Source organism: Gossypium hirsutum, chromosome D11 (assembly GCF_007990345.1).
Source record: "Gossypium hirsutum isolate 1008001.06 chromosome D11, Gossypium_hirsutum_v2.1, whole genome shotgun sequence".
NCBI lineage: Eukaryota > Viridiplantae > Streptophyta > Magnoliopsida > Malvales > Malvaceae > Gossypium > Gossypium hirsutum.
Window position 1 is genome coordinate 7,863,060 of NC_053447.1, and position 20,662 is coordinate 7,883,721.

Below are 20,662 nucleotides of genomic sequence, written 5' to 3' on the forward strand. Positions count from 1 at the left end.
CCTAAAGTCCTTCCTCATTTACTATTTAAACTATTTAATAACTATTTCTTTTAATTAACAAGTTTTGCAACTTTTTCAATCTAGTCCTTTTTAACAAATTAGACATGTAATTGGTGAAATTTCTTAACGAAACTTTCGTACGACATTCCTATCATACCATAGACTATAAAATAATATTAAAATATTTTTTTTTCGACCTTGAATTTGTGGTCCCAAAATTATTATTCCGTTTTCACTCAAAACGGACTGTTACATAAAGGTTGTCCTAACTGTGTTAGACTGAAATTTCAAAATTAAAAAAAAATATAAGAATTAAGAATGATCAAATTAAAAAATATAAATTAAGTCTACAATTTTATGCATAATATAAGACTAGTAGTAAATTAAAAAATCAAAAAGTAAATAAACAAAATTCATCCAATTAAAATATAAAAATTAAATACAGACCAAATGTAATCAAATTAATGCACACTGACCTGGGCCGGTGGATTGGCGATGGACCATGCATTCATGAACGGTAAATATTGGTCTCATTCGATTAATATATATTTAATGAAAATTTCCTGATTAATTATTCAAAAAAATAGTAAATAATGGGCTAAGCTAACTTGGCTGTAAGAATACAAATTAAAGGCTGAAATATTGGGGGAAGTTTCCCAGCATTGACCATCTAAGATGTAGAAGCTATCAAGACCCGCACCGGCAGATGCCATGCTATGCAACCTTTTTCACTTGAAATTGCTACGAAGCTTTCGAGATAGGAAAGAGACCTTGTCCTCTTTCCTATATCTGTTTCACTTTCTGGATCAAATTAAATCATATACTTCCACTTCCACATAGCCGTTGTATGTGCATAATTCCTTATGTTACATTAAGGTTATTTTGAATCGACAGTGCTAGTTAACATAAAAATGACAATGACGATGAAATTAGATACTACAGTCTAAAATAAAAAGAAAACTAAACGGGCCGAAGTAAAACCTATTGACTGTGTTTTATACAACTGAATAAAGATTGCTTCATCTAAAGAAAGAAGTAGATGGATAGCCACTACAAATGGGAATCCCAGTAACAACTCCAAAATCATTTCGTCCGTTGATGGGGATCCCAAGCCCAGACGCTACAGCCTGGGAAGAACAAGCTTGTAAGGGTTCTTTTAGTCTTATAGAAACGTTAAGGATTCCGTTCTTGAGTCCCTTTGGATCTCTTAATCGGTAACTCAAGAACTGTAAGCAAGTCTCGGGAGAATACCCTCCGATAAAATCCGTCACCGGTATTCTTACAAGTCCGACGGTTTTATCCCTACCACCTGAGGACTTGCATTTGACTTGGAGGGTGACGAAGCGTGTGTGCATGGGCATGTCCATCACTAGTTTATCGTTCCACGAAGGAGAGCTCCCTCCTTTTCCGTTCATCTTCGTCGTCTTAGAGTTAAAACTGTCGGTCTGGACGACGACGAAAGCGTTCTTTTTAACCGATTTGTTATGGATTCTTAGATCTTCTGCTGACAAAATTGTGATCTCCAGAGTGCGAGATTTTGTCTCCATTGTAACAATTAATGAAGAAGAAGAGGAATAGAAATAAGCGAAGATTATTAAGAAGGATGAAAGGAGGTTTAGGATTTTTGATGAAATTCAATATGAGAGAGTTGAAGGGGAGGGAGGGTTTATATTATATAATATAAGGAAGAGGTAGTGGTTGAAAGGAAGTTAGTGAGAAAGGCGGCGGAAAGAGAGGTGCTGCTTCACTGTTGACTATAGACTTTAAAATTTAGACCGAGCTAGAAGTCATAATTGGCTATAATAAGAAGCGCGTGTGTGGTACGAAATTGGTGATCTATTTTTGCAAATGCCAACGAAAGAACCTGGAAGCATGCATGTAAAGGGTTAAATTAAAAAGATAAAAGATGAACAAAGGAATCAAACACAGAAGATCCGGAGGAACAAATGTTTAAACGGGTTACGTCATCTAAACCAAACGTTGAATGATAAAATCAATTAGGCTTAGTTTGGACTTTGGATAAATAATGTATTTACTTTCGGTGAAAGTAAAAAATAGTGGTGGTGGTGAGATTAACTATTGTAGTAGTAGATTGGATATTCTAGCGGTGAGATTAGAAATAGCGGTGGATGTGTGTTTGGATTCAAACGCAATTGTAGCGATGAGATAAAAATAAAAAATGACCATTATAGACATTAGTTTACAATGTATTTATAATAAAATAAATAATTAAATTTATATTTATATTAAATAATATAACATAAAATAAAATTATATTTTTTATAAAATGATAATTAAAATATTAAAATCATATGCAATAAAATTTAAATATTTTTAAATTATATTCATAATAAACAATAAAATACATTTAAATTATTTTATATTAAATAATAATTAAACTTATATATTTATGACAATAAATTTATATATTTATTAAATTGTTATATAAAAATTATATAATAATATCTAATAATATTTTACTTTCTATAAAACTCAAAAAAAAAAAAACAAAGAACAAGAGTAATAAAGAAATTGACCTCAGCTTTTTCTCCACTGGAACCTTTGGTTCCAGTGAAAATTGAGAGCAACAGTGTGGTGAGAGTGCTCAATTGCACCGCATCTCAAATCTTTCAAACAAAGAAACCAGTGCAGTGAAAAGGAATATTCACCCAATATTCCATCTCACCATGGTAAAATCCAACCCAAATGAAGCCTTAGACTGAGTTTGGATGGGCGATTGGGTGCGATGCGGTGCGTTTAACTTATTTTTTATCTCACGCTAAAATATCGCTATAGTATCTAATCTCATTGCCACTGTTATTTTTACACTAATTGCAAATAAACGAACTGCCCATCTAAACTCACCCTTATAGACATTAATTTTTCAAGTTAATTGTACTAGAGATCCTTAAATTATGATTTTTAATTTCCCTAAATTTCAAAATATTTTAGATACATCGTAAAATTATCAATGTTATATTAATCATGTCTTTTTATTATTAAAATCATTAAATGGTACGCTAAATTTTATATGACTAAATTTAAAATGATTTAAAAAAATAAAACGTTGTCACATAAACTTTAAAAAATAAAATAAATCTGAAAACAAAATTAAAGAATAAACATTAAAGCTTTTATTAAAGTTCTAAAACATCAAAACTAAAATTTTTAAAATATACACTTTTATAACATTCATTTTTTCTTATAATTTTTTATTTTAAATTGTCATATAAGATTTGATACATCATTTAACAATTAAATTAACAATTTTTATAATAAAAGATTTAATTAATATAACTTCAATAATTTAAATTAATATAACTTCAATAATTTAAAATTGTAATTAGAATAATTTAAAATTTAAAGATTAATTTAGACTGATAGTTTAAAATTTTTTGATGCAATTAACTCCAAATTAAACATTACTAAAGTTAATAAATAAATTTAAAACAACAAAAATTAAACTCTACTAATAAAATGTTGATCCAACAATTGATTTACAGGTATAGCTACTTACATCAACCCGCGTCGTTAGCGGCTATTAGTGCTTTATGTATTTGTGATGGAACTGGACCAAACTAAATCTGTTAATTATTTATTGGCCAATAAATTTGATAAAATAAATGCCTGTGGAGGGCGGAGGCGCAGGTCAAAACTGGTGGTCGGAACTCATAAAAACAAGAACGTATCTGTTCGAAGTGCAAGTAATAAAAAATGTTTGAAAATGATGGGGGCTTTTCATTAGTATTTTGCTGCACTTCTAAGTCTATTGGTTTTTTTCATTTCTCCAGCGATTTTGCCAGGAAGTTTCGGAGTAGAAATTTACGTCAACTAATCGGTCAACCATAATCACGTTGCAAAAAGGATGGATTTTACCTGAACATGTTGCAGACTCGACCAAAGTTGTCCCTAAAGCCGTGGGATTCAAAAATTTGGAATTGAAATTGTTTATATTTGGAGACTACTAAGCAAAGAAAAAATAATGATTTGAAGGGAAATCTAATTTTGATTGCATCAGTGTTGTTGTTGTGGGTTCGGAACTCTTGGAAGGCTCCTTGTATCTATAGAAATATATATCATCCACTCATGCAAGGACCCCTCCCTGGCTAGGAGGTGTTTCATCTCTCAGATTCCGAGATTAGCCAATGAAGATACAGATAAGTTGGTCAAGTCTGAGATTGTTACAACTCATAACTTGCTTTCGGTTTATTTAATTGAGATTTGTGTCGAGTTGCATCCCTGCTGCTGGTGTTTTAATGCTGACAAATTTTAGTTTAAGTTGAGACTTGGATTCGGTCCATTCCAAGGGATATCCTGGTGGAAATTGATTGGCTTGGCTTGCAATGACGGGTTCTCACATTTAGCCCCCTGGATTGGGTTATTGATTCTGGTGATTTGGCATGGTGGTTATCAAAATTTGTTTTAGCTATGTTTTATGGTGGCTACTGTTTGTATCATGCTGTGTATTTGCTGCATTTGTTGTTGACGTATTCTGTATGTGTAGGGGCAGGTGACCATATTATCGTTTTGTTGAGTATTAGTGCATTTGTTGTTTTAGCTATCGTTTTAAGCAAAATCCCGTGAGGAAAGTGAATTAAGCTGCAATAGCGTCATCCTATACCAACAGGTGAATGGCATCGAGACAGCCCAATTCAAAATCTCGAGATCAATAGGTAAGGCCTTGGGGAACTCCATTGCCCAGCCTAGGAATGTAATGGAAAGAAACAAAATAAAATCCAACACAAAATCTACATGCCCCTCAAAGATGAAATAAGAGAGCACAACAGATGAAAACCATGATTTCTAATAAAGAGAAGGGCCTCATCAACCACTTGAGTTTCAGTAGAAAGAGTCAAAGGCATGAGGCACAACCAGCTCTAACCATGCCTTTCGAGTTGCGTATAATCACTTCGCAAGCTACTTTTCTCCCGGTTGATCTCTAGGCAACATCCACATAAAGCTTGAACACATCTCCACTGGGTGCTTCCCATTTCACAATAGAGGAGCGAATGGGGAGCAATAACGCATACAACAAATCTTGCACCCTGAAGTTCTTTTGCAACGTCTGTCCCTAATTAGTGCATCTCATGGAGCCATCGCCTTGACTTTGAGTAATCTCCATATTACGAGCATCTCAAAGCTACCAAAGCACCACCTAAAAGCTCATAAAGGCATATCTGTTTAGCTTCCTCATTGCATATTCCATCTAATTAATGGCCCTGCAAAAAGAAACACCGAGAATGTAACACCCCTAACCTGTATCCGTCGCCGGATTAAAGTTACGAAGCATTACCGAACAAAACATAACTCAAAACAGGCATTCATTATATTTCATGCTTTGTAATTCAATCACAACAATACACATGTATTTAATATTTAATAAACAATATCACACGACTTATAAATCAAAACACATTCAAATAAATTATTAAACATATACTTCACTTAATCAATTAAAATCCAATCATACTTTAACATTTAAAATACTTATACTTAATAAGTATGGAATTCAAAATTTTCAATTATTACATGCTTGCTAGTCAAATACTAATGTATAAACAAACTTATTACATTTTTAATCCATAAGCACATTTTATATCATTTATTTATGAAACATTATATTATTCACTTGATAACTTAATAACCAATATCTCACATAACTAAAACAATAAAAGTACATTCGGCAATAATAACTCTACTTAATGGTCTAGTACTTAACTTTAGATAACAACGTCATGCGTACATTATATTTAACCATTTATCGAATCATATCATACTCAACTTGTAGAGTCATTAACCAAACCAACCCACATACATTTACTCATTCATTTCATGATCTATTCCAATAATACATTTTTCACTTTAAATTATGGGTAATCTACAAAAATAGTCATTTTTGTTTGCCTTAGTTACATTTTAGTCACTTATGTTTGAAATGTTACGTTTTAGTCACTTATGTTATTATTTTGTTACGAAGTGATCACTCTACCGTTAAATTCCGTTATCTCTCTAACAGTAATCCTATGAGTCCAACTAGATTTTAAGTGCCAATTTGGATTTCTAAATGGGATGAAAATAGATTTTAAATTAAAAAAATTTTAATTAATTAAAATGTTTAAACCTAAACCTTAACTGAAAAAACTGTTCATCTCCTCTTTTTAATTTTTTTTCGTCTCTTCTATTTTTAGGTTTTTTTTTCTTTTGACTGGAAAAACTATTATTAAGATCAAAATAGTTGAAATCAAATTGACTGCTTCATAAAGATGGATTCAATGGAGAGTTCAGGTATGTCTTCTTTGCATTCATTTGCCTCTTTTATTCAATACTGAAAAACAAAAGATTGAATTTTTTATTGTTTAATGAAAACCCTAAATTAAAATTCTTGATATTTTCTTCGACTTTTTGAAATTTGTGTGAACATGTATTTTATTTTGCGTCGGTAGACATCCCATAAAATGCAACCAGAAACATGTTTTCATGAACCTGTTTCATTCAAGCTAATTGTAAATTTTTTAGAAAAGGTTGTTACTTTCACTGTTCTTGTTCCTAATCATTATATTTTCTAGTTTTTTCACAGTTCTTGAATAATTGGTTGCTCAATCAAATTTTTCTAATCTGAATCAATTTGTACGTTCACAATCTCTTTGTGGGTATTCCATATTATTCTTTCTTACTGCTGATTTTGAGCTGAATTACCTTGCTATCTTTTTTTTTCTAGTCTTGGTAAGTTTTGGTTCAGAGCTTATTGGTTAGTAGCTTTTGTTTTCTTTAAATTATATTTCTATGTTATTAGTTTTTTCTGCTTAGTACTTTGATTATCTTCTTTCATTTGACTTGAAGTTGGTGATATATGAAAATACTTGGGTTGAATGCTGTTTTGGTGTTTAACTTATCTTTTTCATTTATTTACCCGCATATTTTTGCTTAATTAGTTGAATTGCAGTCTGTGGCATTGATGGTCTTGTAACTGGAATCACTTTTTCTGTTGATTCTGTGCTTATCCAAATAAATCATTATATTTTCTAGTTTTTTCACAGACACCATCCTTGATAAGCACAAAATTTAGAATTAGTTTTCAAACAAGATTATTCTCTTTGGATAAAATAGGAAGCATAACTCTTACCAGCAACTCCTTCATATGGTGTTTTGATACTCGATACTCCCTTGTCGACTATTACCAATGGTCGACAAACTTGACCTCCATCAGAAGAAATATACACGCACCTCTGATCAACAATTTCAAATTTCAAGAATCAGTAAATATTTAAAAAAAAGCTCAAACGATGAAAACTACTAGTGATACCTGCACTCTAGTCCAATTTTTTAAAAAATCATAGAAAACAGATAGGAACACCACAATTTAAAAGGGATTAGATTAGACCATGAACACAGTGGGATTTAGCTTTAATATATGTGAGTTCATGAGTGCATATGCATGTATACATCATGTAACTATGTGGTGAAGCTGGCATTTGAAAAACAAATCATCTACAATTCTTTTTCTTCTCCATCTTAAAGCTAGTTTTTGAGCATATACCCCACAGCTTCTCTGAAAAGAATCCTATCGCATAATTACTGAGATAAACTGATTTATCTTCTACACTTTCTACTGTATAGTTTTTATTTATTCAATTTCCCATGATAGGCGAGGATTTAAACATATATTCACAGGCCATTTATTTTAAATTCCTGAACTTACCCACTAAAATATGAGTTTTGAAAATTATAAACTACACAGACATGAGACATACACATGGGTAACAACAATGCCATGTAATAGAAATGATATGACAACCCAAATTTTAATACAAAAGCTTCTACCAGGGACGATATTAAAGCAAGAAAGAGATCAACCAGACTTGTTACACTGAAGATTCACAAAAGAACTTTCTTGAAGAGACAGAAAATAATTATGTTGCTGTCTCCCAAAACATAGACTTTAATTTTAACTCAGGTGTAGTTTCATGCAAATGTATATGTTCAGCTTTTCATTTTAACTCAGGTGTCAAGATGTGAATAATGATTACTGTTTTAATGTTCTAGATTATGTATTTTAATGTTGTCCAAATGTGAATATCGACTGCTGTCCGATTGTCCTAAAATGTTCATAAGTTCATTATTGATGTTGTTTGAAATTGAACTGAAGTTGAGATAATGTTTTTTTAGGTTTGAATTGTTGTGCAATTTGTTGATACTAATATAATGTTTTATTTTCTTTTTTTGGTTTAGGGTTTAAAGTTGAACAAAATACTTTAGGGGGAGATTTTGGAGGAGAAGCGTCTGACTCAGATGATAGTTCATATAAAGCTTATGAGTCAGGTACTTCTCATTCTGATTCTTTTGAGTCTGATGGTGATAGGGTAGATGAACTAGAGGTTGAACTAGTAGGTGAAATGATACAGAAGGAGTTAGACCACTTATTGGGTTCAAGTTTTTGGAGTTTAGAAGATGATTTTGATAGTAACAGTGATGATGATTTGAATAATGACGTGGATTATGATAAATATGGGAATAAAAAGTACCCTCTATTCAATCCTCAAACTGATATAAGGAACCCTATATTGATAAAGGGTTTGGTTTTCCCTAGTAGAGACATTTTAAAAGATGCAGTTAAACAATATGGGAGGATAAATAGGGTAGTAACCAAACTAACTAGGAATGACAAGCTTAGGGTGAAAACAGTCTGTGCACCTAGTTGTCCATAGACGTTATGGGCATCCAAGTTAAATCCCAAGGATCCAATGGATGGGAGTTGGCAAATTAAGACCTTAGTCAACCACCATAAGTGTAGCAAGGTAATGAAAAATAAGAATATTACTTCAAAGTGGATGGCTAGACATTATTTACACAAATTTCAAGTTGATCCCAATTATTCCTTAACATCCGTACAAAATGATATTAGGGTGGATTTTGGAACAATAGTGTCTCGGACGAAATGTATGAGGGCTAAGATTAGGGCTCTAGAACTAGTTCAAGGGAATCACAAAGCCCAATATGCCAATATATATGATTATTTACTTAAGGAGAAGCAACCCTTGTACAACAACCATCTGTAAATTAGACTATAGACTATTTCAGAGGCTTTATATATGCCTTGAAGCATGCAAATCAGGTTGGTTAACTGGTTGTAGGAGAATTATAAGGTTAGATGGGTGTTGGCTGAAGGGATATTATGGTGGACATTTGCTTGCTGCTGTTGGGGTTGATGCCAATGATTGTATATATCCAGTGGCTTTTGTTGTAGTTGAGAGTGAAAACAAAAAATCATGGTTTTGGTTCCTCGAGTTGTTACAGAGGGATATGGAGATCGACAACTCCTACAATATATGCTTCATATCTGACAAACAAAAGGTACTATAAAGTCATAGTATAGGCTAAATTGTTTATATAAAAATGATTGCTTAGCATGTTGTTTTAATTGTTTTACAGGGTTTAATAGAAGCGATTTTTGTGTTGTTCCCTAATGCTGAAGCAAAAAATTGTGCCAGACATCTTTACAACAATTTTAAAAATATGGAAGGATTTAGAGGCCAAGTTATGCGTCTTACTTACTAGAAAGCTGTTAAAGTAACTTTTCCAAGACAATTTGAAGAAGCAATTTATGAAATAAGGTCACTGTCAGAATCTGCTGAGGCTTGGCTGCGTGACAAGGATCCAAGAACTTGGTCAAGAGCCCACTTCTCAACCAGATGCAAATCTGATCTACTACTGAACAACAACAGTGAATGTTTCAACAATGTTAAAAATGATTTTTTAAATCTGACTATTTATCACTTCATGTTGTATAATTGTTGTTGGAGTTATTTAAAGACTTATTCTCCTTGCAGATCATTTTAGAAGCTAGCGATAAACCCATCCTAACGATGTTGGAAATAATTAGAAGAAAAGTCATGACTAGGTTGGTTTCTATGAGAGAGGCTGCTGAGAAGTATCTTGGACCTTTATGTCCAAGGATACAGAATAAGTTGTCTGAAATTGTTAGTCAATCCAATAAGTAAGTTTTGCTAACTCTTTTTTACTTAGCTTGAATTTTGTTGCTTGGATGGAAAATTTTTTAACTTTAAAATGTTACTTTGTTTATAGTATATGGCCTGTATATGCTGGAAATGAGAAATATGAGGTAGACTGTGGATTAGGCAACAAGCATGTGGTTGACCTCCTCAACTCCTCCTGTTCATGTAGAAAATGGGACTTGTCAAGAATCCCATATAAGCATGTTGTTTCTTGCATGCAATTACCTGCTGTGAGCCCTAAAACTTATGTAAATACATGTTATATTGTCACTACCCAGTTGAATATTTACAGCCACTTGATTAACCTTGTAAAAGGTAATAGCCCTAAAAACCTAAAACTTTATGAAATATTACTTATTTATAAAATGTGTTTGACATCTTTAAATTTTTGTGTATAGGTCCTATGCAATGGGAACATGTAAGGGACACGGAACCCATTCTTCCTCCCATAATTAGAAGGCCCTCAGGAAGACCCTAACAAACAAGGAGGAAGGAAATAGATGAAGTAAGAAAGAATAGACCAAAATTAAGCAAGACAGGACAGTAAGCTAATTGCACCAAATGTGGCAAACCAGGCCATAATACAAGGACTTCCAAAGGGATTGTTGGGGGTAACCAAATGGCAAGCCAATCATCGAGCCTGCGAATTTTGAACCAAGCCACTTCAATGGATAACACATCAAGCCAACCACCCTTAACCCAACAAAGCTCAAACCTGACAGCAAATTTTAGGACCAAATTACCTTTCAAAAGGAAATCTATTTTGTGAACAAAGAATATATCATTTTGGAAGGGTTGTTGAATCATGTTAACAATACATTTTGTCTTAATTGAGGGTTTGAAACAATTTTTTTTGAAATGTTAAACTATTGAACAATTACTTGAGAAATGGCTATTGGACATGGTAGATATTCAACTATTGGACAATTACTTTGAAGCCTGTTGTTTTAGTTGCTGGATTGCAGGTAAACATCTGTTTACTTACCCTCGCAACCATGTGGAGTTTTAATTGTTGAAACATAGAACCTGAATCTATGCGTGTATTTGGCATTTACAAGATAGTTGCAGGGGCTGGTGTGCTTGCTGGCGATGACAAGCTACAAGTCCTTTTCCTTGGGAAGAAATATGGATTTGGTGGCGGCTAACGTGGAAGGTGATTCTGCTGCCTTAAAAGAATGATCTAGCGTTCCAAGTTCGAATAATGTTGGAAGGACAAAGTGCTTATGATAATCCTTGTTCCCAGTAATTAGGATACACAAATTTGGTAAAAGAAAATATTTTATGTTAAAAAACTTCATTGTTTACTTACGAATGACTACTGATGTAATTAAACATGGGTTTAATCTTTACACATGTTATTTTTTAATTTTTTTATTTAAAAACTATATAAAAAGATAAAAAGATTATTAAAATAATAATCATTTGATAAAAAGTATGTAATACCCGATTTTGGCCCGGGTAAAAGGCCCTAATTACAATCGGCCCATATGGCCCAAGCCCAATACAATCTTGGCCTAAAATCGAAACAAGATTAGAAACCCTAGCAAGCTCCAGCCATCGCGCCGCAGCAATTGCCCAGGCACGCCTCTTCCTCGCGCATGCTGCACCACCACGCGCATACCTCTTCCACGGCCTCTGTACCTGCCAAAAAAATGGATCTAAACAGCACTGGCACAACAATAACAAAAAAGGCAACAGAGGAGAATATCATAGTAATTTATTTTTTATTATTCGCTGTAAATTGATGTATTCTGGCTATATAAAGCCATTTCATTTTCTGTAATTAAGGGGGGAATTCAGTGTAAGGAGAGATACAAAGAAAAACAATATAAAGAGGAAAAACAAAGGTGAATTACGAGTTTTTTTTATCTGCGCTCTGTTTTTTTATTTTATTTTTGTTTTTATACAAGTAAAATCAGAAAAGAAAAGGGGAGTTCACCTTCGAAGCTTCGCCGTTGAAGCCCATATTCGCCTCGCTCAAATCGGAAGCCTGGCGCAGGTCTGAGGCACGAGACGGCTTTGAATGGCGGCGGCGCAAAGAGTGGGGTTTAAAAAAACCCTAGCAGATTACTGTGATTTTTTTTAAAAAGAAGAAAGAAGCAGAATGTTTTTTTAGGGTTTTGTTTAAACTTAAAGAAGGAACAAAAACGATGCCGTTTGGTGCCTTAACCCGCGCGGTGACCCGACCCGGAGGGGAGGATCCGCGCGTTCTGGCCTTGAATGGGGTATTTGCGCAATTAGGGCCTCCCTTTTGCGACGCGTTTTTATCAAGTCCGTTGCCTTTTTAATTTGGCCCATATATTTTACCCGTGTGACGTTTTAATCCAATGCTGCGTAGCGTTTAGGAAAGGCGGGATTAATTTCCCTTTTGGCCCTTCAGATTATGCGCATTTTGCAAATCTGTCCTTTGTTTTAATTTGCTTTCGTTTTTTAATTTTGTTTTGATTTCAACTTAATCCTTTGCATTTGTTTTACTAATTAAGTTTGATATTAGTTTCACTATTATTATTTATTATTATTATTGTAATGTACATACATACATACATTTTTTAAAATATATGTGCATATATGTTTTAAACTTTTATAGAAAATATACCTGTACATATTGTATTTATTTATTTATTATTATTATTTTATTTTCACAACTCTTATATTTTATAATACATATACATTTTCTTATTTTATAATCCATGCGCATATACAATATGTATTTTTATAATATATATATATACTTCTAATTTTTACATAAAGTTATATTTTTATAAATACATACCTTTTTTACAAAACATATATATCTTTTATATTTTAATTCCAAAGACATTTGTTTTGCTTTACTTTCGTAAATATGTACATATACCTACTTTTATATATTTATTATCTATTTTTATAATTTTTTTATACATATATATATACCTATATACATACATATTTTAATCTTTATATATATACATATTTCTATTTTTTCATATATTTAATAAATTATATATATCTGTATAAATCTAAATACATTTTTTATTTTTATGAATATATATACATATTTTGTAAATACATGTACATATTTATTTTTTTAACTAATATTTTTCATATTTATAAATATATATATTTTAATGTAGATATTATTTAATTATTTTTAATGTATTTTACATGTATACATATTTATTTTTTCTCGAATATTCTATTATATTTTCGCATACATACGTACATTTCTTTATATTTTCGAAAATGCTTAAATACATATTTATATCTTTAACACATATGTTTAAAAAATTTACATATGTATATTTATTTATTTTTCATAAATGCATTATATATTTTTTGTTTTAAATTCTATAGTCCAAAATTTTATATGTAATCACATGCGTATGTCTTCTATTCTTTCTATTTTTATGTATATATTTTGTACCTTTTTTTTTCTCTTTTTATTTTTCGTTTATTTCATTCATTTGCTTATTGATTTATGTTTTCATTTATATTTTGTTCATTTGATGCTTTACATGTTATTTTTTATGTACGTTAATTTCATTTATTTCCATAGATGTATTTATTATTGCATTTTACACTTAATGTAGCATCACATCATTTTTACTCAATTTTAAAATTTTCAAAAAATTGAGATAGCACTCGTATTTAGGATTTTCAAGGAAATTGAGCCCTAACGTATTGGGTTCTGGTTTTCTTTGTTAAATTTAACGATCGAGAGTTGCTCATTAATCAAAAATAATAAAATGAAAAGCTTGTCGTTGAGAATTTAATATGTTGTATCCTAACGTATTGGATGTGATGTATTGTTTTCTCGAGACAAAGATTTTTTTTAAATAATAAAGGAAATATTCCAAGTTTAGGATTTTGAGGAATTGTGCCCCAATGTATTGGGCCGCGATTCCTTAAATCTTAAACAAATGAATATTCTTTTAAATTTTTATTACACGAGTATTTTGGACTAATTCATTTTTGAGGAATTAGAATGTCGTGCCCTAACGCATTGGGTGTGGCATTTCCTTTCTCCGAAATGATAAAAGTCTTAATAAGTAACGGTTTTTTTCGTTTTATTAACGATCATAATTTTAAACTCTCGACTCTAAGACATTAATTAATCAATTTGGTACCAATTTTTGGGCGTTGCGAGGGTGCTAATCCTTCCTCGTACGTAATTGACTCCCGAACCCGTTTTTAAAACTCGTAGACCAAAGTTGTTTTTAAGTGGTCCAATCACACCTTAATAAAAGATTGGTGGCGACTCCAATTTTCATCGACAACTAAAAATTTTTGTTTTTTTTCCAAAAATAAAAAATGGTTTCGACAAAGTATATTAGTATGCAAGTGTATAACAACTTTTCTCTTTACTGCAAGAAAATATATAATTACAAAAAGGTAGTTGTACATACAAAAACGACATATGACAATTTAAGAGCCGCACAATGAACAAATAGTTGTGTTCTATAAGACAAATAGAAATAAAAGTTAAAGAAAATGGTCCTTTTCTTTTCTCTTATTTATTGAAATTAAGCTAAGGAATCTGAACAATTTCTTTTAAAATTTTGTGAAGTAATTGAAACTTTGAGAAGAATGGGCAATGATCACTCCCTTTAATCTTGTAAACTCCTTTTGGTGGGTTCTCTCTTACTAGTTTCTTTTGCACATCCAATGAAAGAGCTCGGTCATCCATTGCTTGAATCTAGAATTGTCGTCTGCTTCCGTACTTCTCGGGGCGTAGTGACAGTTTCTCCATTATAGGACCCAGTAGAGTAGGTCTCATGGTAACAATGGCCAAAGCTACATCCTAGAATAGAAACCAAATATCATGTTAAAATAATATGATTCCATAAATGCACACAACATTTAGACTCGAGTATGGTATTAACATGTTAAAATGCAATGTAATATTCACCAATAAAACCAACACGAATCATCAGAAACTACAGTATCTTGAGTCTTGACATACATAATATTCATAGCCTCTTGTACAAAAAGTCTAATGATATAACTCCTTTCCTGTTACGTTATCCATGCAAATGATTGCATCACTAGATTTCATTAACCATAATGCAAGAGTACACCAAATAACAGAAGTGACATATACAACATTGATTGACCCAAAAAATGGCCATATATGCGTACTTCATAGCTAAAGCTTCAAAGATTTCATTGCTTACATATTATAACTTTTGTACCCCTAAAAGTTGGAAAGCATTGATTACATTGCAGTTAAAGCAGATTTGTGTAACTTGTACCTTTAATCAACTGAATTGTTACCTTATTTCGGAAAATTAGAACAATAAAGAGGGGACCATACTCCATGATCAGGTCTATCCTTATTTCTTGTACGTTTTTCATGCTTCTCACTTCCAAAACCTGAACCATGCAGTGTCTTTTTTATGAACTTGTCATTTGAAACACTTTTTGTATCAAAATCACATTCCAAAGCAGCAATATCATTAGAGACACTACCATTCAAACCCAATCGTGAATCCGTAGGTCGCAAAGGTCTTTTGACATTGTCCAGGCTCATAGCTTCAGTTTTCTGCTGAGTCTAGATAGTTGCTAAAGACTGATGTTGGCTCGTTTCATTACTCAAAAGTATGCTTCTTATTAACTTTCCACTAGCTTCCTGTTGTTGAAGTTGTCATGCAGCAGGTGAACCAGGTGAATTTGCTACAGAAGATGATGCACCTTACTGTTCCGATTCACCCTCTGAGACCTAGGAAATTTAAAACAAGAATCATAATTTGCATTCAATAATTTGAAAAAGGGGGACAATTCAAAAACAAGCAGCACTAGCATATATAAAGCACATAACAATGAAGTAGAATAAAACTTGAATATAGTTAACAATGGATGAGTGAGGGGAAATGAGACAAACAAAAGGCAAACATCTTACATGAGTAGCATTTCGGTCTTTTGGTTTTAGAATGATATTTTTCTTCACAGAATCGGCAGAAAAAGTGATTCTAGTTACAAAACCATCAATGCCACGGACTGCAATTCAGCTAATTAAGCAAAAATATGCGGGTCAATAAATGAAAGAGATAAGTTAAACACCAAAACAGCATTCAACCCAAGTATTTTCATATATCACCAACTTCAAGTCGAATGAAAGAAGATAACCCAAGTACTAAGAAGATAAAACTAATAACATAGAAATATAATTTAAAGATAATCCAATTAGCTCTGAACCGAAACTTACCCAAGACCAGAAAAAAAAAAGATAGCAAGGTAATTCAGCTCAAAATCAGCAGTAAGAAAGAATAATATGGAATACCCACAAAGAGATTGTGAACGTACAAATTGATTCAGATTAGAAAAATTTGATTGAGCAACCAATTATTAAAGAACTGTGAAAAAAAACTAGAAAATATAATGATTAAGAATAAGAACAGTGAAAGTAACAACCCTTTTCTAAAAAATTTACAATTAGCTTGAATGAAATAGGTTCATGAAAACATGTTTCTGGTTGCATTTTATGGGATGTCTACTGACGCAAAATAAAATACATATTCACAAACAATTTCAAAAAGTCAAAGAAATTATCAAGAATTTTAATTTAGGGTTTTCATTAAACAATAAAAAATTCAATCTTTTGTTTTTCAATATTGAATAAAAGAGACAGAGGAATGCAAAGAAGACATACCTGAACTCTCCATTGAATCCATCTTTATGAAGCAGTCAATTTGATTTCAACTATTTTGATCTTAATAATAGTTTTTCCAGTCAAATGGAAAAAAAAAACCTAAAAAAAGAAGAGACGAAGAAAAATTAAAAAGAGGAGATGAACAATTTTTTCAGTTAAGGTTTAGGTTTAAAAATTTTAATTAATTAAATTTTTTAATTTAAAATCTATTTTCATCCCATTTAGAAATTCAAATTGGCACTTAAAATCTAGTTGGACTGCCACATAGGATTATTGTTAGAGAGATAACGGAACTTAACGGTAGAGTGATCACTTCGTAATAAAATAATAACATAAGTGACTAAAACGTAACATTTCAAACATAAGTGGCTAAAATGTAACCTGAGGCAAACAAAAGTGACTATATTTATAGATTACACTTAAATTATTCATGCAGCGTACAAAACATATAAATAGGTAAACATTATGCATAAACAAATATCATTTCAAGAACCAAATATATCCTTCTCATATCACAAATATATACACATATAACCATATCAAATAGCCACATATACATATTCGGTCAACCAAATTAACCTCCATTCAAACCACCTCAACTATATTCATTATTTATCTTACTAATCTGAATTTAAATAATTTAGCATCTTGACCGAATATACAATATGCTTATCATTACCCCTTTACCGAATCATATAATGAACATCACAAACACACACACACACATATATATATTCGATTTTAAGCTTACTAACTTAAACTATTTAATAATGCTAATTATACCAATATGTCAAGCTTACCATAATGAACAATCTTAAACCATACATATTATTACTTTAAACTATATACATATACCAAGCACACCACAATATATATATCATGTAATTACTTCCCATATAAGATTAAACCGTGACCAAATTTACACAACCATTAGAATTATAATTAAGCCATTATATCAAAAGCATATAAACTAAGCTTAACCAAAAGAAATAAGCCATTTTCACATGGCTTATATTTACATATCCCAAATCAAACGTTATAACTAGACTATACATGCCATAAGTTCAAATTCAAATTTAACAAAATATCAAAAAGAGTCGATAGTGTGATAAACTTCTCTAACGATCCCTGAGCTCGTAACCAACTCCCGAAATCTATAAAACAAAGAAACGTAAACACACCAAGTAAGCTTTTATAGCTTAGTAAGTCTTTAAGAAATTAAATGATTTAATAATAATAATAATCAATTTATTAATAATATATAATTTAGCTAATCACATTAACCTTACCAAACTTCAACTCAAACTATTAAAACTCATAGTTAAAGATTCCTTACCCAAACACCACTAGGCCGAATACTCACCTAGTTATTTTAGCAGTTTATTATTCCAAGTCTAATCTAATTAATCGTAAAATCCATACATACATTTAATTGTATACTTAAGTCCAAGATTCATAGTATAATGTCTCACATATACATATAGTCTACATGGCCGAATACGTTAAATCATGTATGCACATATTTATAAAACATCTCAATGATATACCAATTGTTCATTGACAACCGAATATATATATATTTCATGATCAAAGTACTTATTTTGTAATAGATATCGAATCACATACGTACTCACAGGTTAATTCATACCTGGTCTTCTGGCTCATTTTACATATTCGATATCACATCGGCATAAAGCCTTCTATGCATAAAGCCTGTAATAATGCACTGGCATAAAACTTGCTAGGCTCAAGCCTGATAAAAACTCATCGGCACTAGGCCTGCTAGGCTTATAGCCTGATATATCACACTGGCACAAGGCCTGCTAGGCACAAAGCCCGATAATAACTGATACATAGTTTATTCTATCACATATTTCATATATCGAAGTTCATAATTTTTCCATGATATTCATATTTATTTATTTTTTATATATGTCAAAACACAATTTAAAACATTAGCTAAAACATAGTTATCAAATCATTTCATATTCAGTAATAGCTCAAATATTTTCATATATTTCATTTAAGCACATATATTTCTCATTTAATTAATTTAAGTACATCTATTAACTTATAGACTTACCTCGGCGATGTAAAACGGAACGTAACGGAACGGCTAGTCAACGACTTTAGTTTTCCCCCGATCCAAATCCAAATTTCTCTTTTCTTGATCTAAACATATTCAAATTAAACTCATTCAAACATATTTTCACTCAATTTAGTCCAAAAACACATAAATGGGTAAATTACCATTTTACCCCTAACATTTACACTTTTCACAATTTAGTCCAAATTACACAAAACACAAAACATTCAAATTTTGACTAGACTATGCTTTGGCCGAATCTTTATTATACTCATACAAGTCCATGCATTTCATTTATTTTGCATTTTAGTCCTCCAAAATTTTATTTTCACAATTTAACCCTAATTACTCAAATTCATCAAAAATCCCAAGATAAAACATGTTAATCTTTCACCTATTTTTCATTATTCATCATCAAACATCACAAAACACAAATATTCATCAATGGCATAACTCAAAATATTCATTAAAATAAAAAATTTAAGCATGGGTCTGATAGTGTTCAAAGCAACGATCTAAAAAACGTAGACATTATCAAAAACCGAACAAAAACTAACCTTGATTCAAGCTCCAACAATGGCCGAATGTTTTAAGCTTTCAAACCCTCTTTTTCTTTTCAATATTCGGCGAAGAAGATGAACATAATAGCAATTTTTTTATGTTTTGTTTTATTATAACATATATTATTATTTAATTACTAAATTAACCTTTACTAATTAAAATATAAAACATATACACTAAGGTCATTTTAGTCCATTGCCACCTACTATCTTATAAATGGCTAAATTACAACATAAAGACTCCATATTAAAAGAACAACTACTATTCGGCCCTTTTGAATTTAATCCCTAAATTTTTATTTTACGCGATTAAGCCTTTTTTATTAAATTGGCACTCAAACAACAAAATTAAAACACGAAAATTTCATAGATATAAATTCACACATAATAAACACACAAAATAATATTAAAATATTTTTTGACTCGGATTTGTAGTCCCGAAACCATTATGTCCAATTAGGGTCGAAATCGGGCTATTACAGAGAAGGATTTTTTGTGCTATAATGCATTATTCGCGTGGTTATGTGTTCCTGTAAGAATTTTCGGTGCTTATCCTAGTTATCGAGGGTAACTTGAAAATTTTACATTGACAAAAAAATAAAGTCCATTTTCTAAATAGATCGAGCTTTATAAGTGTTTTCGGTTCAAGTCCAGCCCGACCATAAAAAAAAACTGTTGTTGTTTTACCATTATTTTTATTTTGTTTTGTTACCATTTCGCAATTATATTAGTATTATTATTTTGTTATTATTTAGATATTATATAACTCTTGTTTTTTTTATTAATTTTGTTACTAATGTAGAGGCATTTGCTTGTTAAGTTACACTTACCTTAATTTTTTAAAATTTTTTTCATATGTTAGGAAACATTTATTTTGATATTTTTAGTATATTTGATATATTATATTTTTTAAATTTATTTTTATATATAAAAAATTAATACGGGCGGATCAAGCCCAAGTTTTAGTATTTTTATTTAGGTTGGGTTGAGCCTAAAAAATGAGCCTAATTTTTTTCTTAATTCGGTCCGAACCCAATCCGACTCAACCTATGAATAACTCTAGAGATTTTTTATCATGAAATGAATTACTACTTAAATAATAAATTATTAAAAATTTTAAATATGTAATATGTGTTTGATAATTATATTAGTTTTTTATTTATTTTGTAGAACATTTAAAAAAAACATTGAAGAATATAATTAGGTAAATAGATATTTATCAGTTGAAAATTTTAAATTTATATTTTTATATTTTTTAGATTATTTATTGTTAAGTATAACTCCTATTTCAGTCAAATTTGAGAAATAATCTTCTAGTTAAACTCTGTTTATTTGTTTCAATCAAACACTGATTAGTTTAGATTATTTTATTATT

At 31.0% G+C, this 20,662-nt stretch overlaps 1 protein-coding gene and 1 long non-coding RNA gene across 2 annotated transcripts; both read right to left on the reverse strand.

Moving 5' to 3' along the window:
* Nucleotides 1–1,019: 1,019 nt before the first annotated feature.
* LOC107911958 (BON1-associated protein 2) lies at nucleotides 1,020–1,547 on the reverse strand. Its single transcript, XM_016839980.2, has one exon. The coding sequence runs from the start codon at nucleotides 1,545–1,547 to the stop codon at nucleotides 1,020–1,022; it is 528 nt and encodes a 175-aa protein (XP_016695469.2).
* A 12,789-nt stretch (nucleotides 1,548–14,336) lies between these two features.
* On the reverse strand, nucleotides 14,337–15,988 carry LOC107911333 (uncharacterized). Its single transcript, XR_001687845.2, has 4 exons — nucleotides 15,892–15,988; nucleotides 15,462–15,711; nucleotides 15,267–15,365; nucleotides 14,337–14,793 (listed from the first exon to the last, which is right to left on the reverse strand). It is a non-coding gene; the product is annotated as an uncharacterized lncRNA (long non-coding RNA).
* Between the last annotated feature and the right edge of the window lie 4,674 nt (nucleotides 15,989–20,662).

Excerpts from the sequence above, each read along its gene's own strand:
- LOC107911958 (XM_016839980.2), bottom strand. The coding sequence starts at position 1,547 with ATGGAGACAAAATCTCGCACTCTGGAGATCACAATTTTGTCAGCAGAA.